At 37.7% G+C, this 23,153-nt stretch overlaps 1 protein-coding gene across 3 annotated transcripts in view; it reads left to right on the plus strand.

The window, feature by feature from the left end:
- LOC147892109 (MADS-box transcription factor 23-like) overlaps positions 1-21,539 on the plus strand; it is a 32,843-nt gene extending 11,304 nt beyond the window's left edge. The window contains exons 2-7 of one of the 3 annotated variants that reach the window (XM_087388188.1): positions 13,202-13,280; positions 20,136-20,197; positions 20,286-20,385; positions 20,514-20,555; positions 20,662-20,703; positions 20,805-21,539. In XM_087388188.1, coding sequence (XP_087244314.1) covers positions 13,202-13,280; positions 20,136-20,197; positions 20,286-20,385; positions 20,514-20,555; positions 20,662-20,703; positions 20,805-20,966 — 487 coding nt within the window. In that variant the 3' untranslated portion in view covers positions 20,967-21,539. Of the gene's footprint in view, positions 1-13,201; positions 13,281-20,135; positions 20,198-20,285; positions 20,386-20,466; positions 20,556-20,661; positions 20,704-20,804 lie in introns of all 3 variants that reach the window. The other 2 variants (XM_087388190.1, XM_087388189.1) reach the window with 2 other exon arrangements.
- Positions 21,540-23,153: the final 1,614 nt, after the last annotated feature.

Here is a 23,153-nt window from a genome sequence, read left to right on the forward strand (position 1 = left end):
TATCTTTAAACGGTTTGAAGGGTGAACTATCAAAACCCAAGAATGGAATGAAGGTAAAAAAGTTTTCAACCATAAATGATTAGATAGTACCAAACACTTTTTCAAAAGTGCTAATGGTAAATGTCAAATGCTCAAAGCTATGAAAGTTATTATGTGAGTGTAATAAAACAAGAATTCAACAAAACTGAAGAATGGGATGAAGAAAAATAAGTTTTGAATAAAAAATGCTTTTACAATACCAATCACTTTTCGAAAATGCTAATGGTAAATGTCATATGCTCAAACCTATGAATGATATTATAATGTGAGTGTAATAGAACAGGAGTTTAACAAAAATGGTCAAAGACAATATGGGTTAATCTTTAAATTGATCATGGATGGTTATACAAGGCAAAAATATCAAAACATGTTGCACCATGCATAATGAAAATGAACAAGTAAGAAGGTGATTTCAACTACAAGCAACAAGATGTACTGATTAGGCCGTGTATTAATTTTTGCCGCTAAATTATCATTAAAGATGAACAAGTAAGAAGGTGATTTTAACTACAAGTAACAAGATGTACTCATAGGCCCTGTATTAATTTTTGCTGCTAAATTATCATAAATTTCTTGAGCGTACAGATTCCGTTCTTGACCAAGGCACACCCCCAAAACCCTCAATAGTCCTTCCTATGGGAACAAACAACCAACAAGGATTAGACCACCAACTACAGGTTAAGTAACGGTGATAAAATCAACTTGTTCAAGTCAGCAGTCTTGAAACGCCCACGTAGCTACCACATACAAAATCTCGATCCCTCATCCTAAAAAATTTCAATCAATTAGTATCTTTCACACAGTCAATCCTCCTGCAGAAAGCATACTAAACAAATGGAGTGGTCCAAAAGCAAGAAACAGCTGTAGCGCACCATTAGTGGGTCACAATCTTGACAACGCTAGAGAAAGCAACACGATGTCTTGATAACACTTCGTTGGTGATAGTTCAAAGATGCAATTTAAAAAAAAGCATATACTGGAGAGACATTCAGCACATACACTCCCTGAGACCATTCATTTACAGTCGAGGAAAGAAACTGAGCAAGACCACTGAAAACAAAGTTGCATAGAACGGGCTGGAGAAGGCAGATCAAGAGTATGACAAGCTATTTATTTTGTTGCAAGGACGGAGCTATTATGGCAACAAAACTAGAAGAGACATACGATTATTGTACGTTGTGAAGTATGCAGCTGAATGGGATATACATATGCGCACCCAGAACACTCAATTAGGGTAGCTAAGGGTGGAAAGGTGGATTAGAAAAAGGTGCTCACGACTAATGTCAAAGAGTAGACAGCACAGATGAAAGAAGGAGAAAGTAATGCGAGTATGTGTTCTAGCAGCACAAGCCAGAGAAGCTGAAAGAGGAAGCATTTTTAGATCTCTTCAATAACACACCAAAGATGCATACACAGAGAATATGAATTGGAGAGAAGGGCTAGCCAAGCAGCGCCCGCTAAAATCATTACAACCACGACAATAAATACTCAGAAAAGAACACTTCATCGAAGGACGTAGCTGAATATCCAAAAAGGAGTCGGTGAATTCGCTACTTGTATGCCAAACTTGGTCACCGCAAAATATGGTGCACTATAAGCGTTATAGTGGTTGACTTCAAAATTATTGACATGAGTGCTAGAATTCCATTAGTAATCTTGGCCATTCATGGGTTGTCATCGATGATTGCGTTGCGTTTCATCATGTCCACCTTGACTTTAATAACCTTGACTTTTTATTATCTACAGATGTCCATACACCTTTCCACTTCAGTTGCTGACTTGCCAAGGAATAATAGGCTTCATCGCATCCTTGTGTGTACGATGATTGAATAATACCTTGCTAGCTCGTTATATAGGTGTCCTACTAGACGTTGTTGGACACTACCAAATCCTAATATGTAGCATGTGTCACCAACATATAATTAGAGGCTCTACATGACCCTAACTGTATCATCATGTGTCTCATATCATGAACTGTCATGATATGAGAGTATGTACAAGAGTGTGTCTATGGGGAAAGCTTGCCATGGGATAATGGGGAAGAAAAATGTAAAGCGACATATAGTTTATCCTATATAAATGTGGTGATGTGAAGAGATGCTAGTTCTCTGTGATACACCATTGTAAGTACAATGGGGGGGCGGGGCGGGAGGGGCACTCTTCATAAAACCCATATAGCACTTGCGAGCAAGCATGTACTAAAAATACCCCTTTTTTGTACATTTTTATATTTTCTCATGTAATTGATTAGTCCCTTCTTGCATGCATACATTTTTCAATCTTAAAACTTAGACACTCCTCCATAAATCTACACATATAAATTATACTAATTTGTTACTTTATAAGTTTCCTTATACCATGTAAGCATCCTCATTAAAAGAACACACTTCCTTGTACTAACATGCTAGGTTACATGTTTATGAGTGACCCCCCCCCCCCCCCCCCCCCTGTGTGCGTGCATGCAAGATAAGTACTTGATTGAGTTCTATAAGTAGATCGCCTCCATCTACAATAAATTGTCAATGTTGCTCTGTTCTCATGTGTAGTCAATCCTTGGAATCATATAATTGATCCTTGAAACAATGTATTCTTTTACATGCATTCCAGAGAGAGAACATTGTCAACATGAGAAGCTAAGGGAATCTATGACAAGTTTTGCCATGGCATTGTCTACACTCACTAGACTTGGTCAACAAACTTTGATGCTAAATGAGCCTAGAATAAGCTTACTGCTTTAATGAACATGTCGAGCTCAATGAAATGAACTTGATCCACCTTGTAGGTTGAGATCATTTATGTGAAGGCTAAGTCCAAGACTCTAAGAAATCTACAGAGTTTCATCGCTCTCCCACCCCCACTGGGCATGCTAAAAGCAATAACCTTTGTTGTTTCTCAAGTGTAAATGCCAACTCATACACAACATTGGCACCATGCACAGCTCACAAGGCATAGCTAGAGGGCGCCTGAAATGGCTTGATAGTGGTGCAATCTTCACTAAAGTGGTCGCTTTGGGCCATGACCATACATGTAGCAAATCATGTTGACTTTGTCCATCTATTGTATTTTCTTATTATTATCAAAGTCACCTTGGGTGCAAATCAATCAAATATGCATCCCCTTGCATCTGTTGTGTAATAACAATACCAAGCTTAGCGTGCATATTTAGAGGCTATAAATAAGCTTACACCTTAATTTTGAGTACTTGGATCAATCAAAAATTAATCTCTAGCATTGTTCTTCCTCTTCTGCAACCAACAGAATAGCTTAGCCGCACCATTATTATATGCATAGTCATATTCTTGAGCTGTGAAGTCTTGGTTCATCTTTGCTTTCTCTTTATACATTAATAACATGATTTAAAAAACATAATCAATTAAAAGGACATGCATATGCGTATAAGGATTTAACACAGCCTGAACATGTAGGCAACAAAAGAGCTTATGAAATAAGCATGAATTCAAGAACCAAAGTAGAATGTGTCAAACTTTTGTAGCCTTGATGGCACTACTACCTTTTCCTCTATATTGATATTTGGGTTCATTTTTAGTTTCTTCTTAACACCGTTCAATCACTAGAGCTGCATTTGGAAGGGCTTTGACCCACACCCGTTTTTGTTGTCTCCTAGATGGCCTCGCTTCTATGTTTAATTATTTACAGCATGCATTCAAGAATTCCTATTGCCTAAAGGCCTTGGACTGGTTACATGGAATTTCTTCTTCAAGTAAGGTTAAAATGTATCCCTTTTTTTATACTTTTTGGTTACAAAGTCTTATCACCACATATTTAAAATTTAATTTTGAAGAGGGAATAAATGTGATTGAAGACTATCTTTCTTCTTAACACCGTTCAATCACTAGAGCTCCATTTGGAAGGGCTTTCACCCACCTGTTTTTGTTATCTCCTAGATGGCCTCGTTTCTATGTTTAATTATTTACAGCATGCATTCAACAATTCCTATTGACTAAAGCCCTTGAATTGGGAACATGGAATTTCTTCTTCAAGTAAGGTTAAAATGTATTATATACTTTTTGGTTACAAAGTCTTATCACCACATTTAAATTTAATCGTGAAGAGGGAATAAACGTGATTGAAGACTATCTTTCTACATTCTTATGACCTTATGATGTAGGTTTGTGGATAGCTCATTGAAATATGAAGCATGGCCCTCACAATGACATCTCTTGCAACCATTCCCCTCACCTCACCTCACCTTTCACTTGGTAAGAATGCACTAGAAGCCTAGGGTGTCTCCTCTTGTCTCCATCTCTTGGTAGATCCTCCCCTGTGTGTTATAAATTACTGAGAGAGAACTCTTGGTCTTCTTCTGACTATCATCAATACAGCTATAAGAGGGCATTTTGGAGTCCTAAGATGATGTGGATCTACCTTATTTAAAGAGTTTTTTGTAGTCCTCAATTGACTTGAATCCATCGGATGACACCATTCACCTAAATATATCTACTAAGAAAAAGTGAGACACAAAATCTACAAAATTTAAGCCCTACGCTTGAGTATGTGTATATTTAGATAGATAGATATATTGGATAGATATGTAAGAGAGAGAGAGAGAGAGAGAGAGACTCTCCTCTTTGACTTCAATTTCTTTCCCTAGCTATCAAATCCTCTTCTATGAAGGGGCAATATATATATATATAAATATAAATATATGAAAACACACACACACACACACACACACACACACACATACACACACACACACACACATGAATATTGTGCCCTTCTTGATAATTAGATGTACAATGGCAAGGAAGAATGGGTAGGAAAGCATGCACAACTATGCTACAATAAAAAGGTTTCATGCACATAATATTATGCCTAGGATGAGAATGAACAAATGATAGCTAATGCCATTGTGGAATGGACTTTGACAATGAAGGAGCTAAAGAATGACAAAACCACACCATTACACATAAAGAAATGGTTGGAGAAACAGAGTGAGGGAGAGGGAGAAGAACAGAGAGGGAGAGGAAGAAAAGGACCGTACAGAGAAAGAGGCAGAAAAGGAAGATATAGATAAGGAAAGGGTCTCGAGGGGTGCACTATTAAGAAACCCCAGGCACGATGTGCGTTCAAGGGGTATTTTGAAAAATCCCTTACCAATGATTTTTTCTTGGATAAAAATACCCCTTTTTTATACAAAATTATATTTAGTTTTAAAGATCAGTTAAAAAACCCCATATGTAAATATTTTTTATAAATTTACCTAAAATATTTAAATTTAAAAATCCCTCGATTTAAACCTACAATGTATACTTACATATTTTTGGGTGAACCCCCGAGTAAAGGGGAGAGAAGAAACATAGAAGGAGAAAGTGCGAGGAACGAAATATGTACTTGAGAAGCAAAAAAAGAAAAGAAGATATGAGAGAAAATTAGATAGGGAGAGGGAGAGGGAGAGAGAGAGGAAAGTGGATTAATTAGGAGGTGAAACAGAAGCAGCATAGGAGAGGAAACATTTAGGGGGTGACAAGGGTAGGGGTTTGGAAATGAAATTTTAGTGTGAGAAAAGCGAAAGGAAAAGGCGAGGGAAATTGAATTTGAGAGGAAGGGAAGGGATAGGGAAAAAGGAAATGACAAAGGGAGAGGGAAAGGGAAATTTAATTGAAAGGGAAAAAGTAACGAGAAAGAGGACCAAAAGAGGGGAAACTTAGAGGGAGGAGGAAAGAGAGAGATATAATGGGGGAGCAAGAAAGGGGAAAACAGAGGAGGTGAAGAGGGGTAACTTGGAGAGGGAAAGGAAGAGGAAGAGGGGAAGTAGAAGGGGAAAAAAAATAGGGAGGGAAATTTAAAATGAGAGAGGGAACAGGGTGGGGGGGATCTAGAGGAAAAAAGAAGAAACATAGGGAAAGAGAGAGAGGGGATATTTAAGGGTAAAAGAGAGAGGGATAAATAAAGACATAGGAAACCTTAATAGAGAGGAAAAAAGGAAAACAAAATCAAAGAGAGAGAGAGAGATCAAATTTTTCCAAGGTAAGTTGAAGGAATCAACAGAACTTTAGAAAGAGAGGGGAAAAGGGGAATCATATGGGAAGAAAGAGAGAGGGCATTTATGGATAAAAGAGGGAGGGATTAAAAAAAATAGAGGACTCTAAATAGAGAGGAGAAATGGGAGACGAAATCAAAGAGGGTGATAAAATTTCAACCAAGGAAAGTTAAATGGATTATCAAAGAGGGGGAACCTTTCATAGGGGAGAAATGGGTCTCAAAAGACCTCGAATTAGTGTTTTCTAATTTCAAGGGATTTGAGAGCAATTTGAGGTGTACGAATGAGAGGGCTTTGAGGTGCCATGTTGAAGTTTACAAAGTCTTTTAAAAGGATGAGGAGACTTTTGATCCATAGTTTAGACCCATGATCTGCACTCCTAACCCTTGATCTAATCTCCAATACAAGGGATACATTCGAATTCGAGGTAGAGCACTCCCAGCCATTAGATCAAGCGGTAGATCTAAGGGATATCATAAAAGGAGAGAGGGATCAAATTCCACTCTTGATCAACACAAAGATCTAAGGAAAGAGATGAGAGAAAAATGCACTTCAATCTAGGCCACCATAGATTTGATTGTAGATCCAAGAGACCAGATGAATGCTAAAGGTGCTTCAAATCCGAGCCATGGATACAATAGTGGATCCAATAGATTAGCCCCTTCAATCCTAGCTGTCCAAAATGGCACTTCAATCCAGGCCCTTCACCTTGCAAGATTGATCTCCATCCTCCAATATGTGCCTCCATCTCAACCGTTGATCTTATATTTAAATCAAGGGTCCATGTTGAAAGGTGCCTTTTTTGCCTGAATGAGGGTTTCCTAAAGTCAAATTCCACCATTTGGAGCCCATCAAAGTGCATCCACCATCCACCAATTTCAGCCTAACCTCTAGGCCTTTGATTCTCCACCTCCATCAAAAGGCCAAGGTTGCCCAATTTCAAAATAAAGACATCCATGTGGGCCCTTGCCCCATGGGTGACCATAGTGGGTTCACTTTCATTCCTTACAAGGCCTTTTGGGACCCCATCTAGGGGACAAAGGTCCCTACATGTTGAAAACACAGAAACTCTCAATGTGCTAGGAAAGGCACATGAGACACAAATAGAAGGAAAACTGATTCCTTATTTCATTGCATGTAAACCCGTCTATATAGGGAGAAACACACCCCTTTGTGCCAAAATCACAAACCCCTTGGCATCCCACATGCACACCCTTTGGCACCACCCCCCATACACATGGCACTCACAGTGTACTGTGCAAATCCACAATGCGCATGAGTAGAAGTTAGATGCCATATGTGCAGGTGCAAAGGAGTACAATCATTTTGGGCATAACTGAGGTAGAGAACCTATGAGTGCATGAGTGATTAAAATTTGTTCATACAATGCCACATGGTAGGCATGGAGTGCCTCTTGAAGAAGCTTCAAACTAATACATGAATGGAGCCTTTGCCTTATCTTTGTATGATAGTACCCAAATCAACTTCAACAATCCACAACTACCACAACCTTCTCCGCAAAAATTTCATCATGCCTCAATGAACCAGATATTTGATATGGGATGTTACTCCACCCGCATTGGGATTCATTAGACTCTTGGAGTTTTCATTGGAGAAGACCATAAAAGTACAATTTATCATGCACTTAATTGACTAGGGTACAAACAATAAAGTTACATGTTTCTTTAAGAATGTGTCAAACCATCCCACACATGGCAAGATCGTAATCCCGGCTCTCTACACCACCAAACTCTGCAACAATGTCGGCATCCACTTTGTCCGCAGCAAGACCCCGCACCAGGTCTTCTACCACTATGGTTGTGATCGCTGGTAAGAAGGCTCCTCATTTACCATAGCCACATCAATCTGCAGACTTGAAACTACAACTTTGCAATCTACAACCATGGTTGTTTTGTGTGCCAAGCTAAGTGATCATCCACCCTGGTCCTCCATCTTGCACTCAAGAACAACTTTGCCACCGCAAAGCATCCTCCAAGAATTGCACCACAAAAGCAACTCCGCAAATGTGTGCGAGTTATTGTTTTCCTCCGCAATCTAGACACATGTAGGCGTTGGATCATCACGAGAACATTTAAGTCAGCAAGCACTCTAGAAACCTTTCGATTGGAGTACAGTTTCTCTATCTGTGTATCGATTTCTAGATCACATCTCCCAAAATCTTTTCTCATCAGTCTTGATGCGTTAAAAACCAAGAATTGTCTCTATTCATGCCCTTCACTTGGTTCGTCTACTCTGCGAACCAACATTGCATTTCTCTCAATGGAGAGCCCACTCAAACTGTGACCGTTGGACGTTGGGCTTTCCACCTTGCCACTTTCAAATTGATTTGTGCGCCCTCATATAGCCTGCACAAACGTGTATAGGCCGCTCTCAGTGTATTCATGATCGCCTCGCTCTAGCCTTTGTGGGAAAGAGATTCAGTTGATGACTCAAGGATATCGTGTTCGCCAATGTGTAAGGGCCAAAGGCCCGTGCGGGTGAAAACACAGAAACTCTCAATGTGCTAGCAAAGGAACATGAGACACAAATAGATGGATAATCGATTCCTTATTGCATTGCATGTAAACTTGCCTATATAGGGAGAAACATACCATAATTGCACACCCCTTGGCATCCCACTTGCACACCCTTTGGCACAACCCCCCATACACCCATTTCTCCCCTAATGAGAAGGAAAAATGGATTGAGAAAGGAAGGGGTTAAATTGAGAGGGGAAAGTTGGGAGCAAGAGGGAAATTGAGAGAGGGAAGGGGAAAATTTGACAAGAGGAAAGGGTGAGAAAAATGGATTGAGAGAGGCAGTGAAAAATTGAGAGGGAAAAGTGGGAGCAAGAGGGAATTGGAGAGAGGGAAGGGGGAGCGAGAATGGAACTTTAATTGAGAAGAGGAAAGGTGCATGGACAAAGAGAAGAAATGAAGGAAATTGAGAGATTCAAGAAGAGGTGGGGGAAGGGGGGGGTGAATAGAAGTGAGAGCAAAATTTTAGAGTGGCAAATGAAATGCAAGACGGAGAGCAAATATTGAGAGGGAAAAGGTGGGAGGAAGAAAAAAATTAAGAGAGGGATGTGGAAAGGGAGAGAGAATTCAATTGGTAGGAGGTTCAAGAGGAAGGGATGGAGATACGAATATAATGAAATTGAGAGGGTCAAGAAGAGAGAAAGAGAGGGTTTTAGAAAAGGGGCATTTCTAAAAACAGAGAGGGGTACTCACATTTTAAAACACCTTGAAAAAGGGAGAAGAAGACAGATGGAGAAAGAGGAGGAAGAAGAAGGGGGGAGAGAGAAAGCAATAAAGGGCTATGGGGAATGTGCATTTTAAAAACATTGGGAGAGGAAAGACCATATTTTAAAATACCAAGGGGAAATAAGAGTGTGAAAGGAAGTGGGAGAGAAAGGAAACTTAGAAGAGGGATGAGAGTGTGAAAGATGGATGATTTTTTCAAGTTAGTTTCATTAAGAAGCTAAAATTTAATATTGGCATCGACAGTTTGTATGCCCTAATAAAAATACATGTTTGAAACATTTGCCAGGATTTGAAACTTTTATGCAAAAAAATTTAAAGTTTCGCTAGGATTTACATTTTTTCCTTTAAAATTCAAAAGAAAAAAAATAAAAAAGTACTAAACTTTACCGAGATTGTAAAAGCATCCCTGAAATGGGAGACTGTGAAAGGAAGTGGGAGAGAGCAAAATTAGAAGGAAAAGAGGTAGAGACGGGAAACTTAGAAGAGAGATGAGAAGAGAAAGAGGGAAAAAGAGAGAAAAAAAATAAAGCATACTTTATTTCTGAAAATCTTAGTAGAGGTCTCCACAATGTTATTTTTGAAAGGCAAATATTTTGGACAAAATGCTATTCAATTTTTAAAGGCAAATGCTTGAGACAAATTTGTATGCAAATTTTTTTGAAAAATCTATGTTGATCTTTAAAACAACCAAACTTTGATAGCCTATATCTTTTGATTGAAAAATACAAAGGAAGTCATGTAACATATCAAATCACATTATTTATATAATTACCATGTTTTTTCATCCTTTCATAAAGTTACATGCATCAAAATAAGTATTTTACAAACTATGGCTAATTTTCTCTACCAAGTTTAGAGCACGGCAACCCACTTCAAGCTATCACTTCTCAAGGGTGAGGATGGTAGGGTAGCCCACTTATGTGCTCCTTTTTAAGGGGGATTTTTTAAAAACAATATATTGAGCCTTAGAGCTTGCAAGCCTTTGAGGGTCTGTACACTTAGCGGTTACTTTGTATAACATATGACATAGTAGGTTCATTAATAGAAGGGAATACATTAATTTAGGGGACATAGAGGCCATTTATAGATAGCAGGATTATAGAAAATAGTTACCTATTGTAATTATAGCATGTACATGTATGAAATGGATTTTAAATTTTAAAATTATAACAAGTATATGTATAGATTAGGAAAAAGCAATTATACAAATAATGTACAATTTTAAATATACAAGTAATTTAAAGGTGTGCTTGCTCACACATGTTTTATACTTTCTAGAGGGTTGACTGCTTAGAGTGTGTAGGAGAAAGAGAACAAGGATGTGGGTTATAAGGGTTGGGGTGGAAGGTTCTTGAAAGATCTAGTGAAATGAATGCAAAAAGTGGGAGAGAAAATTAATGCGGGTTTTGAGTTTGCTTTTGTCAATGTTGAAGTAGTTGTCAACCTATGCATCCATTAATCAATTCGTTGATGCTATTAATGGCATTTATCTTCACATTCTAGATTTTTTAAAATAACTTAAAAATTTATGGCATCCATGGATAATTGAGAGACCAGATGGATCCTAATATTTGTATGATCTTAGCATAATTTTATTTGCATAAAACTCCATGGCCTTGCACATTTGCTGTCTAACTTAAGTACCTTTACTTGCCTCTAATTTCTCCTCTAAAAAAGGGCCAAATTAGAGGAGAAATTGAATTCTAAAGCTTGTGTAGTCAGGAGCCCTGGGATCCCATGAAGTATGAGAACTATGCATCCTCATTGCTTGGCTTGAGGAAGTTTTGGCCAAACAAAAGAAAATTTTGCTCCTTTGCTGTAAAATGTGTGACAAAGGACTATCCATGGTGGAATTAGAGGACCAAGAAGATTCCTGAACGTCCTTATGACAAGCTCCATCCCATTAATCATACCGGCCTTCCCAATTGGTATCATCACGCTTATAATGGCCTTATCGCTTGTTTCTCAACTTGAGGCATCCGTCTAATGCATTTTGTACTCATTTTCCAACTCAAGAACCTTTATTTCTCCATTTTGGCAAATATGGCTCTAAAATGCATAAAAAAGAGATCCATATACATATACTTCTATATACTGACAATCCTAAGAGAAGTGAGGACAAGGTATCCAGGTTATGCAATGACATGATTGATCAACAATTTGGAAAGTTTAAGTAGGCATTATTTTTCTTACTACATACATGCTCCTTACATTTTTGGATAGGATGTTTGTTAACATGTTTTTGTAAAAATGTTATCTTGTTGTTATCTATATTTAAAATAGCATCCATGATAGTTTCTATATAAGACTATAAATTTGAATTTAAATGGCCATTAGTTTTGTAATATTATTCAAAATTTATATTCTTCTTTCTCATGATGACATTTAGTATATGGCATTTATGATGTATACACCTTTATCTTTGGAGGGTTCATAAATGTTCATGAAACTTATCTAAATAAATAAAAGAGAACATCCTAAATCATCCATATATCAATAGAAAGTGCATGCGCGCACACACACACACACACCGCGCGAGCGCGTGCATGACAAAAGCACATGTACGAAATGGAAGATCAGAGGATCTAAGATCCCCCTTATACTATAGTACACATGCCATGGGCCAAGTCCAAAGGGGTTAATCCCACACATAAGTGGGTAGATTGGATACAAAGTATATAATGCCCAAGTATAGGAGAGGCCTCATATACTCATGCATGCCTTTTGGGGGATGACGACCTTCACAATGGTTGCAAGGTAATTCATAATTATGGCGCATGGCTTGTGATATATACTCATCAAATTTCTAAGATGATATTAGTGCAAGCATGTAGTTGTCTACAATAGAGTGATTTGCAGTGGGTTGTAAAAGCCTTTTGGGAAGATTCTGTAGGTCTATATGTAGCCATACATTAATGGACACCAATTAATATGATGGACACATCAGAGTACTTCCAACAAGAGTTGCACATAGAATTAGACACACTCATATGTGTTAGGTGCTACAACTTCTTGACCTAGCTAGGGGCATAGAGCAAGAAGTTGTGATAGTTTATGATTGATGATAAAAGAAACACAATCTATGTGCATAACATTGTAGCATGGCAAAGAGGTAGCATGGCAAAGAGGAAGGTCATACAAGGTTGACACATGGGAGACACATGGTGATGAACAATTTAGGATCAATAGACATATAATATCCATTAACGGGACCTTGGCTCCCCCATATATAAGAAGATGTACTAGTTGGATAATCTTGCTAGTTGTTTGGTTTAATAATCTTTTGCGACGAGTGGAGCCTTGTGTGCCCATGGCGATTGTTTAGCTCCACATTGGTTGAATTTGAAATATGAAAATGCATTTCTTACTTTAGATTTATTCTACGAAGAGTAATCTAACATCATGAATCATGATTGATCCTAATTAATGGAAAAATATTGCAACATGAAATTTTGACATTTAGATCTAGAAATTTAGGAGCTAAACTTAGTATGATTAGATTTTAAATATGATGTGATTTTTAACATATGGATTCTAAAGAAAATGCAATCGTTTAAAGATTCAATGTGTCACATAGTCATATCTCTTGTATTATTGGGGGATACTTGAGTCCTACACACGTTTTAACATATGGCTTGAAATGAAAATGCACATTTAAAGTTTCAATGTCTTCAATATGTCATAGTCATATATCTTTTTAATGGGTACTTGAGTCCTATACACATTAGTCTACTCGAAATCCTTCTACACATATTCCTTGCTTAATGAGATGAGATGAGATGAGATGAGGTTTGTGCTATTCTATTGAGAGAGAGAGAAAGAGAGAGAGAGAGAGAGAGAGAGAGAGAGAGAGAGAGAGATTCCATGTCTAATGTATGATGTTTTTCATCCATAGCATGAGAAAGATAATTGAAAGATATAACAAGGTTGGACTAGGACTTCAAGATCATGGAATTGCAATACGGGAGCATGAGGTAAGCATCACTCATATTTTGTAGACCTTAACTCAAAATAAAGGTTACACATACATTGTGCTATTTATGTTTCTCTTTTTTCTAGACAACACAAAATTTTATTACATTTTAGACAAATACTAGAAGAGCTATATATAGGTTATTTGTGGCAACTCACATCTATCCATGTGATTATTGGAAGTTAAAAATTATGCATTCCATTTAATCGATTATTCATAAAGTAAAACATATGTCTATTAGACTTCCATATATGAATTTGAATTGTCAATATAGGAATCAAGACAACTCTTAATCGAAGTCTACTATGAAGATCATCGTCACCAAATTTGGTGAACTAAGGATAGAACCAATAATGATTCATCTAGAACTCACTACCTTACCTTAGAGTAATCCACTAGCATTAGAGGCTATAGAAAAGCTACATGATGTGATCCTAGGCTGGTAGACCCTTGTATCTGTAACCTATTAACCATGGACAACATGGAAAAAAAATGAGGACATGTGGCAGCTTAGAGTGGAAGAGCTTGCCAAGTGTCATAAAGAAGGAGCTCCGTGGAGTCTTTGAAAGGGGAGGAAGTGGAAACACAAGAGGTAGGCTTAAACTGGGGAGGTGGTAGAAAGACAAGATGTAGCTTTGAGAGCAAGGAGGGGATGGAAGGTCTCACAGCCATGGGTGAATATAATGGCCCTTCAAAGGCTATCCTTCCTTTAATTTTGTTCCCTCTATCACCACACGCATGAGCAAAGACAAACAATCATACATTGTTCTTGTGAAGATTTTGGACATGGTTAACCCCTCGCTCAAGCACTTCTTGGAAGCTGGTGAATCAATGGATTTGAATAGATGGATTGATCTATTGCATTAGGATTGACCATTGCACTGAGGATTGATCTATTGTGATGAAGATCCATTTGATTTCTTCTTTGACATGCATGCCTTGGCCAATGATGTCATTTCCAACAACTTTATGGGCTTCCAGAACATTGTTAGTGGAGGCATTTTGAGGGGACCTCAATATTGTCTTGATCTACAATATATTTCTGGACCGGATGGTTGGTGAAATTAAGTATAAAGAAGCAAGTAATTGGAGTAGTTGGAAACTGCCATGATGTAGATGCCTCCAGATTTGTAGGGAACATGGACAGCTGTAGCAGCGAGCATAGTGACATGAAGATTCAATTGTTGGCCAGTTATCAATGTGTGATGGATAATCAAAGCTCTCCCATACCGTCTCCTTGTTGACATTTGAGTTTCTATAGTTCACAAACACTAGATTGCCACACTCGGCCAGTAGTTACAAGGTTTTCACATTGCTTGGGCCTATGTGCCAATGTTTCATGCCAAGCTACCATTCCCCTAAGTTGTTGATCTCCATCCTTTTGGAGAGTGACTAGAAGATGGTACGCAAGAAGGGGAAAGACCATGGGCCCTGGAGTCGAATCGTGTGAAGGGAAATACGCAGCACATGGCTGATACGCTAAGAATTGAGAGCTACCAAGGAAACTGAGCTACCAAGGAAACTATCTACCCAAATGTCCAAATGGGATGGATTGGAAAACATTTGTTAGCTAGTCTTTGTAATATAAATGTTTGTAAGGCCTTGATCAAACTATTATGCTCCCCTTAACATAAGGTTTTGACAAGTAAAATAAGGGTGTGCATGCAAAAAAATATGAATGAAGGGATGTGGAAACTATAAGGAAATATATATTTAAAAGAAGCTCTACAAATGAAAAAAACTTTTACCCTATCATAACAAAACATTCCAATTCTAAAGCTATGTGATATGCAGTACATCATAATGATCTCTATAGAAATATGAAAACCCTAAAATAAAAAAAGATTTCAAGTCAAAAGCTATGTGATATGGACCAAATCTCCCCTTATTCCTAACTTAGATCTCCATAGAAATATGGAAACTATGAGCGATCTTTGCTTTCTACAATTGGTATCATGCAAATAATCATGTTAGTTAGTAAGTTATAGTGTTTAAAATCAATGGTCTTTTATACATCACCGTCTTTTACATCCATAACAACGCATGTAGTAAATTCCCTTTTCTAGATTGATATGATGCAAATAAATATATTAATTGGCAAGTTGAAGTATTTAGAATCAATGGTGTTTCATATATCCATGTCTTTTTACATAGCAACAACACATGTATCATGTATGGTGTTTTGCCGCAACAACGCGAGGGTTGCCTTCTATCCCATATCATAGAAGTCCAACCTATGAGGGATGTATTAACCTAGCCTATCATATAACCTTGCCTCTAGTAGGATTCATTGTCTAGGTTCTAATCAGTCTCTCAAATCTTGAGATTTCTTGTCATTATATAGCCATAGTCTGAAGCTATAATTAATAAGTACGTCCCATTCCTTTAGTCCTTCACTACAAATCATTCTCTAGGTATTGATCACCCTCTTAGTAATAATACATAGCCATAATTTAAGGCCATAATTAGCATACAGGCCTCATTCCCATCTAGGACTCCATCCAATTATAACACTCTAGTTAGGATTACTCATTCTAAATTTGACTCCATCCACTAGGGTCTCCCTCGATCCGTACATGAGTCACTAGCTAGCTTGGTTAGCTAGGGATATAACATTATTTCCCCCTTCATATATTATGTCCTAAAAAATAAATCTAGGAATTATTTTCTTTACATAAGAACCCTCTCTCTTAAGTTGAATCTTCATCTAGTCCATCTTTCCATCCAATATAGTTCCTATGTTACTTTTGTATTTTGTCTAGAACATTTTCAGATTCATGTAGAACATGTGTCAAATTGTGTTAGTTATTTATGAGAGACTATCTAAATTGTCTCTACTTCTAGTTTCTCCTCCCTCGGGGAGTTCACTATGTGTGAACCCTCTAAAAACGTGTGTTGAAGGCCTAATTTAAAAGTCTTGTATCTATAATTCTTGCATATTTGTTAATAAATCTTTAGCTATTTGTATCTTCAACTTCTTAAGGCCCAAGGCAATCAATGATCTAGGATGGTATCCATAGATAAGCACAAATGGACTAAACCTTATAGCTGAGTGCTTAGTACTATAATAGGCTTGACAATTAGAAGATACATCTCCTAGATATATGGCATTTTTGGCTGCATTATATCCTTAACTTGTACAATAAAATACATAGATATACTTTCCCATTAAGCATTGGGAATCTAAAAAGGAGGCAACATGTCTCCAATGTTAAAGCATTCTATCTTATTGATATGGCATTGTTGAAATTTAACCACATAGTAATAGCCTTTATCATGATTGGGAGTCTAGGCTCTCTTTACCTTCGGAGTGCTGACAAAAACTACTGGATGCTCAAGTGTGCATGGGTGTGTAGATATGCACTATGTATGAGAGCACTTGTTTATGCTTTGGTCTACATACACCATTTGGTGCTGATGACATATGAGGGATGCCATAGTAGCTACTAGCTAGTCCCTTCTATGCACGATAGAGTTTACAATTTTCAACCTTGTGAGTTACTATCATGAGATTGAGACTATCTTGTTTGCTCAAAAGGGGGGTGGGGGGGGGCATGCATAAAATATGTAAGCATAGCACTTGGATTCAAGACAAGGGAAATTTAAATTATTTTTTTAGGCACATTTTTTACATTTAGAAGGGTAATATTTAAAGGTGGTATTCACAAATTAACTAGAAAAGGGTGTGTTTTATTCATGCAAAATTCACTAGTAAGGGACTTTTAAATTAGGCCTTGAATGCACATGATACATAGGACTTACATATAGTGAACCTCCCAAGACTATATGTTGTATTTTCAAAGGGTGAGTCTGAGCATGATCTTGAATTCAACCTCCCAAGACTACATGTTGTATTTTTAAAGGGTGAGTCTGAGCATGATCTTGAGTTTTGGAACTACATCGAGAAGATCTTTACTTCTAAAACTTTTGTACAAGAAAATAACTTTTAGATTTGAAGATCGTATATGATGTCATGACAATTCAAGTGCAAATACAAAGAGCCTATTATTTGGTCAAGTAAAATGTTTATTTGATGAAAATAAAACTGTATACCTAGGACTATATATAGTCCTAGGTATACAGTTTTATTTTCATCAAATAAACATTTTACTTGACCAAATAATACATTTTACTTGACCAAATAATAGGCTCTTTGTATTTGCACTTGAATTGTCATGACATCATATACGATCTTCAAATCTAAAAGTTATTTTCTTGTACAAAAGTTTTAGAAGTAAAGATCTTCTCGATGTAGTTCCAAAACTAATTCATAAAGCTTCTTGTTCTCTGATCTCTCTCTCTCTCTCTCTCTCTCTCTCTCTCTCTCTCTCTCTCTCGCTCTTACTCGTGTGCATGCACATATACACATGCACACATATAGAGGATGTCGAATGCATGTATGTATGCACACATATAACTACCTTTGCTTTTCTAAATAGATCCGTTTTTAATATTGTTTTATCCAACATTGAATTAGAGTATGATTATGGAGGAATACAAACGACCTTTGTATCATGTGAGGATCTATACTATTGTCCCATGCGTTTTTTCCCGTGGGGATTGTTTTAAGATTCTCTCTCTCACTCACTCTCTCTCTCTCTCTCTCTCTCTCTCACACACACACACACACACACACACACACACACACACACATGATGCATGCGCATCCACATGTACATGCATATGCATATGCATGTGTTTGTGTGTGTATGTGGAGCTCTTGCAAGCCTTCTCATACTTTCTTCACAAGAAAGCATGGAGGTACTTGCCTATCATTTGGGTCCTTGAAATATGGATTTAATTCATATGATTAAACTTCTGAAGCTTGTTGTTGTATTCGTATATTGGTGACTACATTGTAAATACGCACGAGTTTCTTTACAAGTTTAATATGCAATTTTCCATTTGCTTCCATAACTCATCCATGTAAAATTATTGGATGTCTCTCCTGACGTCTTCTCTAAATTTTGATATATGTATTAGAAAACCAACACCTTTATTTTTTATATCCTTTTATGGATAAACTTGGGATGCTATTTTGAATTCCTATTTCCTTAAACAATAAATGGAACAATCAAATCTTTAAGAGGAGTTGACATTTAGGGAAGACGATTGGGATACATGGAACACTCGCTGATGTATTAATCACCAAAAGGGTTGATGGCAATACAGGATGGACTATAGGGGAAGTGGTCCTCCACTCAAACTTCTGAAGAAGGTTCTTGAGCTCTCATTCCAAGAGAAAGGAAAGGCTAAATTGAACTTGAGTTTCCACAAATGAACGTACAGATAAGGATTAATAAGGGTCGCCCAACATGTATTTCAGTATCATGCTACGTATTAAGATAGGTGCTAAAAATGGCAACATAGGATGAACTAGAGGCGAAGTTGTTCTCTATACAAACTTATGAAGGAGGTCCTTGAGCTCTCATTCCAAGAAAAAGGAAAGGCTAAATTGTTGAGTTTCCACAAACAAAAGTACATCTTCCATCTAGATATTGATATGAATTCGAATCATCTCATTGATAAGATAACTAAGGCTATCAGAAAACACATCAAACGTTATACAAGTCTATTCCAAGGAGTGTAAAATTGAAGTATAGATGAGTGTAGGTTATTGAATTAGGAGACCTCTTGTTCCTCTTGTATTCATGGTATGATGCTCTTTTCCCACTTTCTTCTATTGCCCAAAGGAATGGTCTAAACATCCGATGGGACTTTCCCTCTCAATTTCCTAGGGGACATCAAAGGACTCCAAGGATTGCTGTACTAGATATCCAGTTTAAAAGTATTGCCTAGAATGTTCGGGTGTTAAGTACCTTGGGTCGTCATAACGCAGAGGTATAGTCAGAGGTGAAGGTGACCACATTGGGCACGTTGTGCTGGTATGATACAATCCAGTTTCCACTGAAAAATTACATGTTCGAAGATTATCTCAAGAAAATTTGATAGCTTGGAAGGGAAGAGATGGGCTAAGGGGTGGTTCAAGTCTCAAGGTGGTGGAGATGAGCAGTCACTATTGAGGGCATGCCATGGTCCAGGGTGGATAAGTCAAGGGGAACGAGTCTCTAAAAGAAGAGCGTGGCGAATTGGGAGTAGCCGTGGGGCTATAGAGTGGCGGACAGGAAATCACCGGAGTCAATGCACGCCCAATTTAAGCTAAATGCGGCCGAAACTAATTGCTGCTGAGGGTGCTTTTATTCTTTGAGGCTGAGGATCATCCAGTGAGAAAAGTTACTTCCCAAGATGCACATAGGCATCTGCTGGCTGGAAGGTTGCTCTTAGCTTCTCTGAACGACAAATGGTTTTTGAGGACGGGTAGAGGCATAGTGGATAGTTTGCGAGAACTTGGTTTATCATAACTAGGGAAAGCACAGGTATGCTATGGAAAGTGTTACATAACTGGTTGTCGGTACATGGTAGGCTGATTTGATGAAGTGGTTCCAGATATGTCCGCCACGTTCAGTTGCTATTAAAGCTATTAGTCATCTTTTCTCAAAATGCCAGGTTGCAAAAGTGGTATGGCTGAATCTACAGAGAGCTTTCAGGATGTAAACACAACACCCGTAATTGCAAGTGGTATGGTTGAATCTAGAAAGTACTATGACGTAAACACAACACCCGTCTGAACTATGATCAAATTAAAGAAACGAGGAGGTATGCCGTATTCCATTGTTTGCAGGAAAAATATTATTGATGTTCTTCTGTCCTTGATTTAACAATCTGCGTCACTCATCTCATCCCAAGATTTTAACATGCTACTACTAGGGTTGGCTTTGCATGCTAAGCTTAACAACAATGTCTCTTTCAAAATCGGAGGCCTCTGGTGAGGCTCTTACTACTATTCGTTTTGCAGCACTGGAGACGTGAGGTTGCCAGAATGAAGGAGCAGGTGGCTTTCATGCAAAGCAGAGAAAGGTGTGGGATAGGTGCTGATGTTGAATTTTCATGGTTATTTAACATGTATTGCCTTCATGGTGTGTTATTTGAATTATCAATGCTGCAGACACTTTAAGGGCGAAAGTCTGGGAGGATTGCTAGTGGAGGACTTACAGAAACTGGAAATCCAATTGAGCACAGGAATAAACCGAGTTCGGGCAAGGAAGGTAGAGCTCCAGTTCGCAATTACACGAAACATCCAAACTTTATAATCATCTTAATACAGCTGCATCTCTTAAATCTTATAGAATGCAGCTAGATTTCCGCCATCATTCATGTTAAAACTGCTGGCTAGATTGAATCGCTGCTGGAACAAACCCACGAGCTTCGTAAAAGGGTGGGTGATTCCACTTAATTCAAATGACAATCTACAAATGACAATCTACACGCATGTTTTGATTTCTTTGTCACTCGCTTGAACTCCTTGGAAACGATTTTTTCAGGAAAATCTGCTGATTCAGGCAAATGAGATGCTGAGAGCTAAGGTAAGAAATAAATCTGCTGTGGGTGGCGTTTTCTTTGCGAGTTTGAGAAGCTTTTCTTGTGTTCTAAAGAATCAATATGTGTTTTCTGCATGAGCTTGAAGCTGTCCGACATACATATGATGCAAGGAAACACTGCAATGGCAGTAAGCTGTCAAGATGCTGAGGATACAGGTAGAGTAAAGGATACCTTAAAACGAGGGGCCTCGGTGGAATCAAGCATAACCGAAACAACCCTTCAGCTTGGCTCTAATTTCCTGGGTTAATCTCCTTCTCCTCCCTCTTTTGCTGCTTTCCTTTAGTGCCTCTGGTTTTGCTTAATTCCACTCTCCAAGTTTTATACCAGTCTTCAATTGCTTGGCTCTTAGGTTGAAGATCCCAGTCTTCTCTAGCTGATTGTTCTTAGATTCTGTGACAATTTCCTCCAACAGCTTTGAGTATGGAGCTGGAGAATACCCTTCTCTTGTGAATATAGCACAAATGTGTTATTCTTTTTCAATGGAAAGATTTGGGTAGACTATGGTCATGATCCATATTGAAATTACAGATCTGTTTCACTCCATTTCCACCATGGGTTTTAAGTCCCAAATTTGGGGTTTAGTGGTGGATGCACAACACTGCTCTGATGCTAATTTGAAGGTCTTTGCAATTTTGAGCCAATGGGGATTTCTCAGACGTCCTTCCCCCCTTGCCTAGCCCCACATGGACACAGACCTAGTATGAAACTTTATAGTAAATTTAGGTAGAGAACTTGTAAAAAGTGCGCACACGTTATGTAGTGCTTTGTTGGAGATTGAATTGTTTGAAAACTGTGTGATGTCACTACCAAATGAATGCCTTCATGGTACATTTGGAAGAATAAGATTCAGCCAATGCTTCTATCTAGCCTAAGCACATGCTCCCTCCCATAGCTTATATGTCAATTCGCCCCCAAATTTTTTGTTTTTTAATTTTCTTTAAAGGTTCTTTGCCTTAACTAAACTTTGGTTCATATTTTTCCAGAGGGAATTTACGAGAGAGATTAGTAGATAAAGAACCTATATCATCTTTTCAAGGTAGCATAACCCTTTGTCCTTTAATAGATCTTTATTTGGAATTTGCTAGGATGTTGTGAGATTCTTTTTTTGCTAGGAGGAGTAGCATTTTTCACATTTATCAAAGCACTATTAATAACCAAATGTGAGTTAAACAAGGTGAATTTCATTGAGGTGGCCTGCCTGAGATGGTGCACAGAAATGGGAGCAAATTGGAAGCTAAGACAGAAGAAGAAGAAGAAGAAGAAGGAGAGAAGAAGAAGAAGAAAAAGCAGAAAAGGAGAGAGAGAGAGAGAGAGAGAGAGAGAGAGAGAGAAGGGGGGGGGAGAAAAAGATGGTGTACAAATAGCAAGAGGTAGGACTTAAGGAAACAAATAGAAAGTGGAACTTTAGCCAATCACAAATAGCAAGTAGGACTTAAAGGAAACAAATAGAAAGTGGAACTTTAGCCCAATCACAAAAGCTCCTGCCAATCAGCAACTACTAGTTCCAGCCAATTGCAAATAGAGCTGCAAATATTTGTGTATAATTAGTTTTTCGTTTTGTAGATCCGCCCTGTGTTTACTATGGCCTACCCATTGAGGGCAGGCAAAAAATAATACTAACTTTGCCCTAAAAAATAAATAAATAATACCATTGTAACAACTTCGATTGTCCTTTAACATATTTATTCTTATTATTAGATTCCTAGTTTGAATTTAATTCGACCTCTTACATGGTATGTCACATAAATTTTATGTTTTTGTAAGAAGACCATAGTACATGATATTGGCAAGGCTTAATTAATTTTATTTTGATAAGTTTACACGTTCAAAAAAAAGCACACGAAAATAGGACAATATGGACAACTATATTTTGAAAAATGTTTATACTTGAAATTTTTAGAATAGACATGGTATACTTTCATTTCTAATGTTAAATTTCGTTTTTCATTCACATTAAACCCTTAAATAATTTGTGATTATACATAAAGCAACCAAACACTCTAGGGAGAAAAAATCTTTTTGAACTTAAAGCTTATATATTTTCAGAAATGTTCTATAATAGAAGTTGGTCAGGCAAGTGACTTGTTGGCCTCTTGCTCGATATCTGTGAGATTGGAGCAACCCTCCATTTTAGATTTCCCTTTAGTTCGGAGATTGTCGGTCTTTGCCAATGGAATGAAATAGCACTCTAGCACAGTGCTCAAACTTGAGATTTTTCCAAAGCAATACCAACAAGCGATTATGATTGGATCTAAGCATGGTTAGGTGACATGCTTTTTGTGCTTTACAAAAGCACATAGCACATTACTTATAGCACAAATTATGTATCTTAATATACGAATTTTTTTAAATATCAATGTTCTTTAATGAACTTACAATATTGGAAGAGTCAAAAAGCACATTTTATAATTGCAATAATTTTTTAAGGTTTGAA

Source organism: Dipteris shenzhenensis, chromosome 17 (assembly GCF_047967505.1).
Source record: "Dipteris shenzhenensis isolate YYH24624 ecotype China chromosome 17, Dip_SZ_1.0, whole genome shotgun sequence".
In the NCBI taxonomy this organism is placed as follows: domain Eukaryota; kingdom Viridiplantae; phylum Streptophyta; class Polypodiopsida; order Gleicheniales; family Dipteridaceae; genus Dipteris; species Dipteris shenzhenensis.